Raw genomic sequence first — 12,962 nt, 5'->3', positions numbered from 1 at the left:
CAACTGAGCGACTAAACAATAACAACAATCAAATACTTAGCACCTTCCCTGACACAGAAATAGACTCTCTAAAGGGTTAGAATCATTTAAACATTTATCATTTATTTTGCTGAACCCTTACATGTAAACTAACACATAGACGTTGCCTACCGGAACACACACACAGAAAATGAAGCCCATCACAGGTCGTTTTTAAATGTTTGAGTTCTATTCCTTATGAGAATGATACAGTCTTCATTTACCACAGTGGGTTGTAAAGAATTATTTGTTCAGTCATAAACCTGCAACTTCAAAAGAAATGGTAACATACATTTTGTCTACTTCTCTAAAATCTTCCAAACATCCACTAGTCTCTTGAAGGACAGTCATAAATCCTGCAAATTTCACTCATCTGAAACCAACTCTAACAACTATCTTTCCCACGAATCATCCTTTATATCCATCTTCCAGTTTCAGTGAACACATTCTGGTCTTAGGTTATTGAGCACAAACCTGGAGGAACTGGACTTTCGTTGGAGATTTTCTGAAACACACTGTGACCTGAATCCCTTTCTAACATTTGGACATAACCTCCAAAATAATGTGCTCTCCTAGTTATCAAATTAGAAGTTGCTTTTTGCCTTCCAGCTTCCCTTCTGGAAAATGCACACAAGTGGGAATCAGGAGATGGGAGTTTTAGGATGGGCTGTAGCACTAATTAGCTGTGTGACCTTGAACAAAACACTTGGCTTCCCTGAACTTTTCTTTGCTTGTCTGCAAAATGAGGCTGGTGGGCTACATCATTTCTGGGAAGACATTGTGTGGAAGGCTGAGGTGGATAAGTTGCCACACCTGTGTACATGGGACCTGCGGACTGGGGGGTGCTCAGTGGACAGCCAGTGCTGGGATCAGCCAGAGCTGGCAGGGGGGAGAGGGAAAGAGGATTCTTTCTGAGATGGAGATTCTTTCTCAGAAGCTTTTGTGAAGGAGGTGGGATCTGACTGAGCTGTCTAGGAAAAAATAGAACTTTCAGAGTTGAAGAAGGGACTTCTAGCCAGGGAGTGGAGCCTGATGCTGAGTCTGAAAGCAAGAAAGAGCCAAGTATGCTCAGAAACTAGTAATCAGTCCAGCGAAGCTGGGGCTGGCTCCACTTGAAGCCTGGGGATGAGGTCAAAACTTGTGTTTAAGAAATAAAAATAGTAACACCAGTTGGGCTTTGAAAAGAGTGTAACTGGAATTCTAAGACAGTAAGTCACTCTTCATGGTGTAGCTCAAGTTTGGAGTTAGAAAGCGGGTGGCACTGGAATTAATATCCCTGTAGAAACAGAAAGGCTCTGCCTGCTCGATAAACAATTTTGAAAGTGCTAGTTCATCACCCAAATTCTGACCACTCATATTTTTCAGGTACCTTGCCTTAGGAGAGAAAGATTTCTTATACATATCGTGGGCTTACGTCTCTGGGATCAAATTTTACAGGAAGAGATCGGTCATATATCAAAAGGTTAATGACGAGCCATTTCTCACCCAGCTATTTTGTGGCCACCGAGCTGCCACAGTGCAGAGGGCACTGGAAGGCAACGGAAGTTCACTGGGCCTTTTGCCTCGGTCATCCATAGAGCCCCAGCAGGCTCCAACAACAGCCTCTCCAGCCAGGGGCTGCCCTCATGCCCCTGTTCTTTCATGGGAGACTCAAAGCATCTTTTCTTGTAGAGATCCACCACCACATTCTGCCTCCACAATGATTGATCAGTACATTTATTACGCTTTCAGTAGTAAAAATATATAGACTCCAGTCATCTCTGGAGATGCTGAAATAGTCCTTTTTTTCCCTTGATTTAGGGGAAGGTAGAAAGGGAGGATGTGTGCAGAGTCAGACATAAATATAAGAGCTCAAATATCTAATTAGCTGAAAGAATCTTGGTTCCCTCTGCACCTTTGACAGAATTGCACCTGTCAGATTGGAGCATCAATATTTTATCCTCGTCTCAAGATGTATCTGAGGATGATTTAGAAAAGACGCTTTCTAACGTCAGTGCCACTGGTTTTTTTTTTTTTTGTAGGATGCTTGAAGATGACTTGAAGCTGAGCAGTGATGAAGATGACCTTGAGCCCATGAAGACCTTGACCACTCAGTGCACTGCCACTGAGCTCTACCAGGTAGGAACAGCATAGGGCTCATTCTGGACCGGCAGGGAGGGAGCTGAAGGAACTGGAATGGTTTTGCCATCCACAAGCCTACCTGCTGCTTCATCACTGGGCTTTGGAGCAAGGGAAACAAGCAAGGGCAGGCAGAGTGTTCTGGACCAGGTCAACTCAGCTCACACTTTCAGTGAAGAGATGCTGAGCTCTTAAAATTCACTGCTTTCACCCCTGCCTTTGCTCCCTCCTCACCATATACACCTACTGGTCATCAAAAGCAGTACAGATCGTCTTTCCCTATCCTGGGCTAAGTATGGTCTTGAGTGCAGTGTAACTTTCCCATAGTGACTCCAGCCAAGACTTAGCACCCAGACTCATCCATTCCTTAGAGTATAAATGTGACTACCCACATGAGCCTTTAGGCAAAAGACATTTGGCAAAAAGTTGTTGCTACCCTGATTTCTTCCATTTTGCATCATTAATATTTACAGGACTTAACACCAAATTAGACGGCAAGAATGTGTGTTTGCAGCATTTCCAATGAGCCCAGACCTGTTGATTTAAAAAGGTCAGGTGTCATATATGAATCATGAGAATGGCAGTGGAGTGTGTAGTATCAGTGATGCTCATGTGTGTCCTTTAGGACAGAAACCTGTCTCGCCTGTGGGGTCCTCCTGGGTGTCCCAAGAATCTCAAATAAACACAGAACAGTTACCTTAGGAAAAAAAAAAAAAAGCTAAGACCTAATCATGTTCTTTCTATAGTGAAGTCTGCTGAGTTTATAAAACTGAAACCAGGGTGTTTCAAGGCATGCTCAAGCGCTAGTATTTCAAGGTAGTTAACCAGTACAGAATTCCACATTCACTAAATATTTTGTGAGGAGCCTGCAAAGAAAACCTTAGGAAAAACTCTCCAAGGCTCACCGACTCCATTCTCATCTATAATTGTTGACCCCACGAGAATGCTTACCATTTAGTATAATTTTAAAATTGAGTACATCTTCAATGTTAGGTGGCCAAAATTCCCCTCTCCCTTATTTTCTCCACTTTATTCGGCTTGTATTTTGGATAATATGTAAAAATTGCACCTTTGTAACTTTGATGCTTTATAAAGACCAAGCACCTTTGTCTCCCAGGAGCTTGTGGTATGTTTCCTGAATGCAAGCAATCCCTTTCCTACTTGGGCTCCAGAGCAAATGGAAAATGCACACTTACATTCCCGTGTGTGCCACTCCTGCTTTCAGTGTTTAATATGCCAGTGACCAGAACATTATAATGGCAAATAACCCCTCCAAAAAAATCCTAGGTCATTGATTTTGACAGATGCAACATGACTTTTTAATGAACCCACTTCCAGCAAGTCATCAACAGTAAGCGAAAGTAGAGTTTGGAGGTTGACTTCTTCATGTGATTATGCAAGTGCAGTCTGCTCTTTTGGCTTCTCGAGTTATTGTTTTCTGTATTTATCTGAAGAAGTGGCATTAGGTCAGTTGTCCTGAATCCTTTAGGGGTTTAAGATGTTTCAGGTGTGTGTGTCAGTGCCTTGACCCTCAGGTAATCCCTGCTGGTGAGTTTGTGGTGCTCCATGGCACACTGCCCTTGGCCTGGTCATGCCTTCCCCAACAGAGGTTCTCATTCGAAGAGGGAGTCGACCTGGGATATCTAAAGTAAGGCAAAATAACAACTTATTCCCTCTAACTGAGTCTAGCAAGAAGTGGGCATAAAGTCATAAACATTTGCAAATGAACCCTCCTTATAGTCTGAGGACTAGTTACGAAGCCCGAAGGCTCAAGGTCAGGAGACAATGCTCCTGTGGTAGAAGGCAGGCGCTGTGACACCAAGTTTTGATGAGTTCTGGCTTTCTGGGACCAAATATTCTTTTTCAAAAATGCATGGGTTAACATCATTTTCCTTTTTTTGTCATTGTGGTAAAACCCAAATAACATAAAATCCACTATTTTAAAGTCTAAAATTCAGTGGCATTGAGTCCATTCACAAGCTTGTGGATCCAACACCAGTTCTAAAATATTTTTGTCACCCCACAAGGAAATCATACACTGAGCTGCTACTCCCCAGCTCCCCTACCTCCCAGCCCTTGACAACCACTAGTCTACTTTCTGTCTCCGTGGATTTGCCTTTTTCATTTGAATGAAATCATACAATACATGACCTTTTGTGTCTGGCTTATTTCACTCAGCATTGTGTATTTTAGGTGCATCCATGTTGTGGCCTGGATCAATACTTTCATTTTTTATGGCTAAATACTATTCTGCTGCCTTTTGTTCATCCATTCCTCAAGTGATGGACACTGGGCTCCACCTTTTGGCTATCAGAAATAGAGTTGCCGTGAGCCTTGGTGTATATGTTCTTGTTGAACACCTGTTTTCAGTTCTTTTGAATTGAATCTCTCAATTCTTTCAGTCGTTCCCCCCTAGAAGTGGAATTGTTGAATCATATGGTAATTTATGTTTAACTTACTGAGGAACAACCAAAATCATTTTCTTTTCCAATGAGATAACATGGCACCACATAGGTCATATGGTACTATTCCCTCATCTTTTAATTGAGCCCATCACATTTCCAGCAACATTAGAAGTTCTGAGCACTCCCACTGATCTGTGCCAGACATTAAGTTAGGTGGTTGGTCTTACTCAAACCTCATGGCAAATGTTAGTGGTAGATTTGGGCCTCCAGTCCGAGCTGTGGAATTGCAGAATCATTCTATTTTGGGCAGGATGGTTGGAGGGAAAGCATCCAAACAAATGCACAGGTGCGATAAATGACGTGTCCTAGGGATCAGACCACTCCATGGGTTTGAGCCGGCATTATGCATAGAAACTTTCTCAGAACCCAGTAACTACATTCAGACACACATAGTTAAACTAAAAAAAAAAAGCCTTTAGCTTTCTGGAGACTTCTTCAGATCATCTCATTCATAATCATTGCACCTGTGCTCACCTAAGGAGACCCAAATTGCCCAGATTTGGTGAGTATACATGAATCTTTTCCCTAAAGCTCCTAAGACCATATGCTATGGTTTGTGATATAAAGAATCCCGAAAGAATGCATTGTAAATGCTTGTATGAAGAGGAAGCATGGGTTCAAGATGTGTCAGCTTCTAATTTGACCTTTCATTCCAAGTTCTCTCCTAATCAGAACGCTGTGCCCTCTCCCTGCCCCTCTACGGGCACCCTCCATGGCAGTATTGGCTGTTCTGAGTGGGTCCTCTGCACAGACACCAATAGAACCATTAGGATATGTTTAAATGCTAAGTATTACTCCTGCAAACAGGGAAATACAGCAGGAAGCCTTAAGGGGAAGATCTTCATACATACATACAAATTAAAGATGCCAAATGCTCAGCTATGGAGACCCAGGAATATAAATATATTTTTTACAAGATATTTTACCTTCTGGTGACTCTTTAAAGTCAGAGATGCATGATCATATATGCACATGGTTTCAGTTTAAAAGCCCTGGTGATTGTACCCTGAAAATATTTGTTAAAAGTTTGCATACTCTCTCCACATTCCCCACTGCACTTCACTGTCTTGGTTGGGACAGTTTGGGAGGCAACTGAGTCCACAGGTGAACACAGGTGGCCTCATGGAGGAGAGTGAGCAAGAGCATAGGTGTGTAGTCTGACAGGCTTGAATCCTAGCTCTGTCACTTGTCTGGTGATCTTGGGATAAAGACCTAAGTATCTATAAAATGGAGGTAATCGAGGTAACAATAGCTCCTTCTTCATTGGATCATAGTGAAGGTTCAATGAGTAAGTGAATTAATACAGGCCAAATCATGTGAAATTATGGTTAGCACTTAGTACTCACCCTTTACATCATCATCATCTGTTACTATTACTACTAATGATCTAAAGTGTCTCATATTTGAAAGAATAGATACGTTACTTTCTCTTTTCTTGCGAGGAATTGAAGGTGAAAGAGAGTTGCTGAATTAACTATCTGGAAAAGAGTCAGTTTGTGGCAAACTTGAATGAAAAGATCTGTCTTTTCCTAACACATATTAGCTGTGTGCACCTTGCCATGAGGAATTGTAAATGTAGTCATTGGGAGCATAGCTTTTTGCAAATTTATAGTTACTAAAGGGAACAGGATTGGGGAGGGATAAATTAGGAGCTTGGGATTAGCAGATACACACTACTAGGTATAAAATAGACAAATAACAAGTACCTACTGTATAGCACAGGAAACTCTATTCAGTATCTTGTAATAACCTATAGTGGAAAAGAGTCTGAAAAAGAATATATATATATCCGAATCACTTTGCTGTAATTAACACAAATTAAAAAAAAATAGTTTTAAAAGAGCATGGTTTTTCGACTAGAGCAGCCTGGGCTTTAATCTCACTAATAAACTGGAATAACCAGTCTCATCTAACTCTGAGGACAAGATGAAGATTGTGTATAAGAAAATGCTTTGAAAAACACAATCGCTACACAAATTGGTCGTTGTCCTTCCTTATGGCCCTTTTAAACATGAGTTGGAAGCCCCTTCTTAGGGGTCCATTGGTAAATAGATCTTGCCCTTCATTTTGGCCTTAGCATTCAGTGGGATCTATTAGGAACTGCGTTGAATGTCCTAACTGCACCCAAAAACATCTATTGGGTATGGATGACTCTTCCTCCCCTCTGAGCCCCGACGAGTTTTAACCCAGATATCCCAGGAAGAAAGGCCAGGTTGCCAATGACACTGCCCAAAGTCCTCCAGGAAAATTATGTCTAAAACAGAGCTTTTCTTCAAAGGACTAACATGGGTGCAGAGTTGAGTCATACCAGTTCTTATTTCTCTTTCTGAGTTCTCGCTGTGCCCTAGAGAAAGACTGTAGGGTTTACTGTGAAGCTGTAGTCATCCTGGTTTTCTCTCAGGGGCTTCCTATGAATGGGAAATAAATAATAACTTCAAGTTGGCATTGGACATTAGAATGTTCAAGAACAATGCTTGAACTGGATGCAGTGTTTTGAATTTAGTCTGCATGAACATACATGTTGCAATGAGTTCTGTTTTGTTTTTGAAGTCAGCTATCAATAATATGGTTGGGTGTATAGCAGAGTGATTCAGTTATAGATACATATATATTTTGTAAATCAATGATGATGTGCTTCGGTTCATGGGGTCACAAAGAGTTGGACACGACTGAGTGACTGAACTGAATTGAACTGATATTTCAATAAAAGTTTTAAAAAGTAACATGGTTGGGATGGGAGGGCTCCGTATGTCCATTACCTAGCTGACTGTATTTTTCCTTCTCAGCTGCCACTCTTGGCATCATAAATATAAAACCCAGCAATGGCCTTCCCCATCCAACACTTACTGGGTTGCCATTTTCCAGCCAGTCATGGAGGGTGGGCAGTGACACTGTGATGAGCCCCCTGGGGTTTGGCTTGAGAGTAGCACAGCCCAGTAGGGCGGCTTCCTGCAAGTGTAGGAGTGGGGTTTTCTGCACACCCTCATCCCTCATACCACTGAACCTGCAGTTTTCCTTTTGGTCCATTTTCCTTCTTCTATTTCTTGGGATTAAATGAGGGGTTAAACCTTGAATCAATTTTCATTTACAGCTGAGAAGCAGTTATTGATGCTGTGTTTGCAGTTCAATAAAAGATCTAAAGATATAGACCCAGTGCTTCTCTTTCAATATAAGCCACCTAATCAGTCACAAATATTTTTTTAACAAATAAATTGTACGGAGAGGTTTATTAAAATTGCTGTTTTTAAAGTTTTAAGCTATCCACAACTTGATCAATTCCAAAGGCTTCTAGCATGTGTCGTGTCCAAACTCCAGAGCCCCCTCTGGTACATATTCATAGAAGTGGGTAAATACCTTCTTGATGTTTCCTTGAATGTTATCCTGATGCTTGATTTATGCAGCTCGAAGCATGTAATGTCTGTTAAACTCTGGCAGTAGGGTAGTCTGTGATACTTGGGTTTTGATGCCAAGTTATATCTGGGCATGGCTCTCTGGTGACCTAATCATCTCCGATTGACATTAGCAGCATCAGAGTTTAGCATTATAAAAGCCATAAAAGAAATAGGTATTGTTAGAAACAACCTTTAGAGAATTTTAATATTAATACCATCTTAATGATTAATGTGAATGAGACTGAAACCTTAGGTGAGTTCATTTAACCCAGTTAGAAATTCAGAAAATGGGTACTATGGTGGAAATGTTCAATTAGTGGCAGTCTCAGCTAAAGGACTCTAGGTAAAGCTTGGAGTGGTGTGTTGGTGCTTTAAAAACGGAACTGAACAATTTCAATTTGCTTTGAGCACAAAGACATTCTAATGAGTTGTGTCTGGACACATTATTGTAAGTAGCTCCGATGTACCCAATTTTATTTAAACCAATCTTCTTTCTTTTTCCGCCTAGGGATTGCCCTTAGAAATGTGGTACTCAATTCAAAGCATGTAACTGGGGATGTGTGGACTTTTCAACAGATGCTAATAACAGAGCTGCACCTCAAGCCTGTTACCATTTACAGAAAAATATTGTCCTGAAGCTCTTCTCCTCCACTTCATAATTTTACTTTTTATCTGAAGATCACTAATTACCTCACAGACACAAAACAGCTTGTTTTTAATCCAGTTTCTTGACACCAGTGTGGGTGTTATACTGGGTTTGTTTTTGTTTGTTAGTTTCTGTTCTTATGGTGGGGCCCTTTCACTGAGTAGGTTGCTATTTGATGCATGAATGTTGTGTCAGTTGTGTCTGACTCTCTGCGGCCCCGTGGACTCTGTCCTTGGGATTTCCCAGGCAAGAATACTGGAGTGGATAGCCATTCCCTTCTCCAGGTGATCTTCCCGACCCAGAGATCAAACCCACATCTCTTAGGTCTCCTGCATTGGTGGGCAAATTCTTTACCACTAGTACCACCTGGGAAGTGAAAGTGAAGTCGCTCAGTCATGTCTGACTTTTTGCGACCTCATGGACCATAGCCTGCCAGGCTCCTCCATCCATGGGATTTTCCAGGCAAGATTACTGGAGTGTGTTGCCATTTCCTTCTCCAGGAGATCTTCCTGTCCCAGAAGTTGAACCCAGGTCTCCTGAATTGCAGGCAGACTCTTTACCATCTGAGCCACCAGGGAATCACCACCTGTGAAGCCCACTGTTATTTGATAATTGCACATGAAGTGATTTACATGGGAGCAGAAAACCTGAACATTCTGGGAGATTTGAGATGCATTCCTTGCACCTGTGATGTATACTGAACTTTCCAAACCTAGGGACCAAGAGAAATTCTGGCCTGCTTTTCTGATTAAAGTTTGCTAATGGAAAGGGCAGAGGGCATACATTTTACTGCCTCTCTCAGCTGGCCCCTGACGTGCTATAGTGAATTCATTCATTGTGACAACAGATACTCTACCCTGCTGTAATGGTTCCGATTTTTTAGCCACAGTTCTTCCCTTATCATGCTGAACAAGTTGTTACCTCCCCAAGATTTCTCTGCATTTCCATTTACTTTGTTATATGCAGAAAGGCTGGGGAAGGCCTCTTCCATAATGACATCTATGTGGCATCCACAGCAAGAAAGATCAGCCTGTCAGAGCTATAGAAACAGCAGATGGATTAGGAGGAAACCAGGTGCAAAATAACTTTGATAGTCTTTTAATGTAAACAGTTTATCTGTCATTGCCTTTCATTGAAATCCCACGCAGAATGAGGACATTCAGGCTGTTCAGGCTGCAGAAGGTAGCAGAATAAAATCCATACGTTGTCATACTCTTAACTCTCCAGCAATTAGAGAATGAGAAGATATTTTAATTTATTCATTAAAGACAGGAAAGTAAATAGGATAACATATAAGGTTAATAGAATAACATTGGCCTTCATATTCCCAAGATTGTGTTTCCCATTTGGCTGTATTAGCATAGAGACTAGATTAATAAGAAACTGCTTAGGGCTTGTATGATGTGATTTTTAATATGCTGCAGGCAAGTCTGTGACTGTTTAGAAACCTGCTGAATTTTTTCATTGTAATTAGGTCTTCTACATTAAGTATGAAATATTTTGACTTGTAATCTCCATAGATTGTCTTTTTTATTGTAATCGCCATACAATGCTTTGAACACTCAGAGATGCAGAGGAGCACATTTTCACACATGTTGTGTCCATCACCACTGATGACCCAATCCTGACTAATGTCCACGACCACGTATGAATTGTCCATCTATGAGCATTTCCATGGCAAACCCAATGGCTGTTTTGCTTAGCTGAACGTTTTCTCACCATGACTGTACATCAGACATTGGTAAGGATGTACTGCTTATCCCAAGGTCCAAGTGGAAACAAAAATGGGTACAGTCTGTTGTTTCAGAAACAATAACTCTCCTGTAGGACATGAATGACCACAGCCTTTTGTCCACAAAGAACACATGACACATATCTGCCTCTGTAGAGAGGGCGGGAGGGGAGTAACAGCCACCTCCACGAAGCTGAGGATCATGAAGTCTGTGTGAGTCAAAGTGCTGGAAGGAACAGCACCATGTTACTCTCGTCACTGCCTAGGCTGGGCTAGGAAGGAAGTGGCTGGGCTGGGCTGGCCTGAAGGAAGCGGCTGGGTCGCGCTGGTCCTCTCACTACTCTCACCTTCACTCTGTTTGGTCCAAGCTTGCTCTTTTCCTTTTTTTTTTTCCTAAGTCGCTTCAGTCGTGTCCGACTCTGCGCGACCCCATAGACGGCAGCCCACCAGGCTTCCCTGTCCTTGGGATTCTCCAGGCAAGAATACTGGAGTGGGTTGCCATTTCTTTCTCCAGTGCATGGAAGTGAAGAGTGAAAGTGAAGTCATTCAGTCGTGTCCGACTCAGCGACCCCATGGACTACAGCCTACCAGGCTCCTCCATCCATGGGATTTTCTAGGCAAGAGTACTGGAGTGGGGTGCCATTGCCTTCTCCGGCTCTTTTCCTTAGGCCCCTTCATTGCCCCAGCTGGGTCCTGAATCCATGGCTGGAGCCTGAATGTTCGGTCTTAGTCATCAGCTAACAACCCCCAGGCAGTGTACCATGTGTACCTAATTTTTGGTGGTCCTAGCATCTATTAGAGTGGTATGAATGCCTCCAGTAATAAAACTTTTGGTCACACTGACAATGTAAGATTTTGAAATTTAGCTGCTGGCTTGGAAAAGTGTACTGGGGCTTTGGTTTAGGGCCTAGGAATGGTTTATTCTGTCCCCCCAAATATATGCCATCTGCTGGAAAATCTAGCAGGCGGGCTGAAAACACCCAAGCACCTTGTCGTGAATGGAAAGCAGAATCTGTCTTCTTCTTAAGCAGGTGTATTTATTTTTTTCTATTTATTTAGCAAGAGCAAAGAGCATAAGCATTGTAAACACACAGAACATGTATCCAAATTTGAGATTAGCTATCAATCCCAGGTTAAGGATTCAAAATTCAAGGGGATGGGCAGGTAAGGACAGCAGGCCTTTCCAAAATGTATGGCATGGTGTAGCCTATGTGTCATGAAGGAGTTCCCAGGAATCTCTGAAACATTAGATATAAACATTTATAAATTTGCTGATAGATCTTATTTCTTGCTAATAGAGGTGAACTCCATAACAGAGATTCCATATTTATCCCTGAATCATACATGTATGTGTATGTGTGTGTGTGTATATATTGGAATAGAATAGTTTTGTATATTAAAATATAGCATACCAGACCTTAAAATGGTCATGGAGAGTCCTTATTCCAGCCAACAAGGACACTGAGGCATGGAGAAGTCAGTTGTACTGTGAGGTAATAGAAAATATATTAATACATAGTGGTCTCTGCCCCAGGTTCCCCTGAATTCCTTTTAGTTTCTTAAGTAGTAAGACCAATAAGAGCATCTTTTGTTCTAATATTTGCTCTCTGGGTGATAGGGACGTCTTTTATTCTAATGAGATGATTGTGTGGGCTCCTGGACTGTGGTCACCAAAGAGGCCAAGCCATGATTGGAAGCTTGGAATTTCCAGCCCTACCCTTCCATTCTCTACAGAGGGGAGAGGGGCTAGAAACAGAGTCAGAAGTCACTCATGTCTATGTAAGGGAGCCTACAAAAAATCCCAATAGTGTGGGATTCAGAGGGCTTCCCTGTGGCTCAGGGGTAAAGAATCCACCTGCAGTGCAGGAGATATAAGAGACATGGGTTCAATCCCTGGATTTGGAAGATCCTCTGGTGGAGGAAATCACAACCCATTCCAGTATTCTTGCTGGGGTAATCCCATGGACAGAGGAACCTGGTGGGCTACAGTCCATGGGGTCACAAAGACTCTAACACAACGGAGCAACTAAACAACAACAGTGGGGTTCAGAGACTTTCCAGGTGGATGAACACATCCATGTACATGAAGTGTGACATGCCCCAGTGCCGGAGGGACAGAAGCTCCTACCTGTGGGATCCTCCTAGACTTCACCCTATGTCTCTCTTCATCTCTCTGTTCATTTGTATCCTTTGCCATATCCTTTAATGAACTGGTAAGCATAAGTCACTGTTTCCCTGTGTTCTCTGAGCCACTCTAGCAAATTAATCAAACCCAAAGAGGGGGCCATTGGAACCTCTGGTGTCTAAGCCAATTGGTCAGAAGCACAGGTGACAACTTGGGCTGGCAACTGGTATCTGAGGCAGGGGGAGGCAGTCTCATGAGACTGAGCCCTTAACTGGCTGTATGTGATTCTCCAGGTAGACAGTGTCAGAATTGAGTTACATGGTATAATACCCAGCTGGCGTTGCAGAAATGTACTTGGTATGGGATGATCCCACACACGTCTGGTGTCAGAGTATTGTGAGTGTGGTCGTAGTATGAGAATAAAGGAGAAACTCGAGTGGAAACATTACTGGGTTTTATAATATAG

General features: G+C 42.2%; 1 protein-coding gene across 1 annotated transcript in view; it reads left to right on the top strand.

Annotated features, from left to right (window-relative positions):
• Window positions 1–12,962, top strand: part of AFF2 (ALF transcription elongation factor 2) — a 539,484-nt gene that overhangs the window by 410,708 nt on the left and 115,814 nt on the right. Inside the window, 1 exon segment of the mRNA XM_070365748.1 lies at window positions 2,040–2,136. Coding sequence (XP_070221849.1) covers window positions 2,040–2,136 — 97 coding nt within the window.

This window comes from Bos mutus, chromosome X (genome assembly GCF_027580195.1).
Source record: "Bos mutus isolate GX-2022 chromosome X, NWIPB_WYAK_1.1, whole genome shotgun sequence".
Classification (NCBI taxonomy): Eukaryota; Metazoa; Chordata; class Mammalia; order Artiodactyla; family Bovidae; genus Bos; species Bos mutus.
The sequence above is the reverse complement of the archived record's forward strand: the minus strand, read 5'-3'. Positions and strand labels throughout refer to the sequence as shown.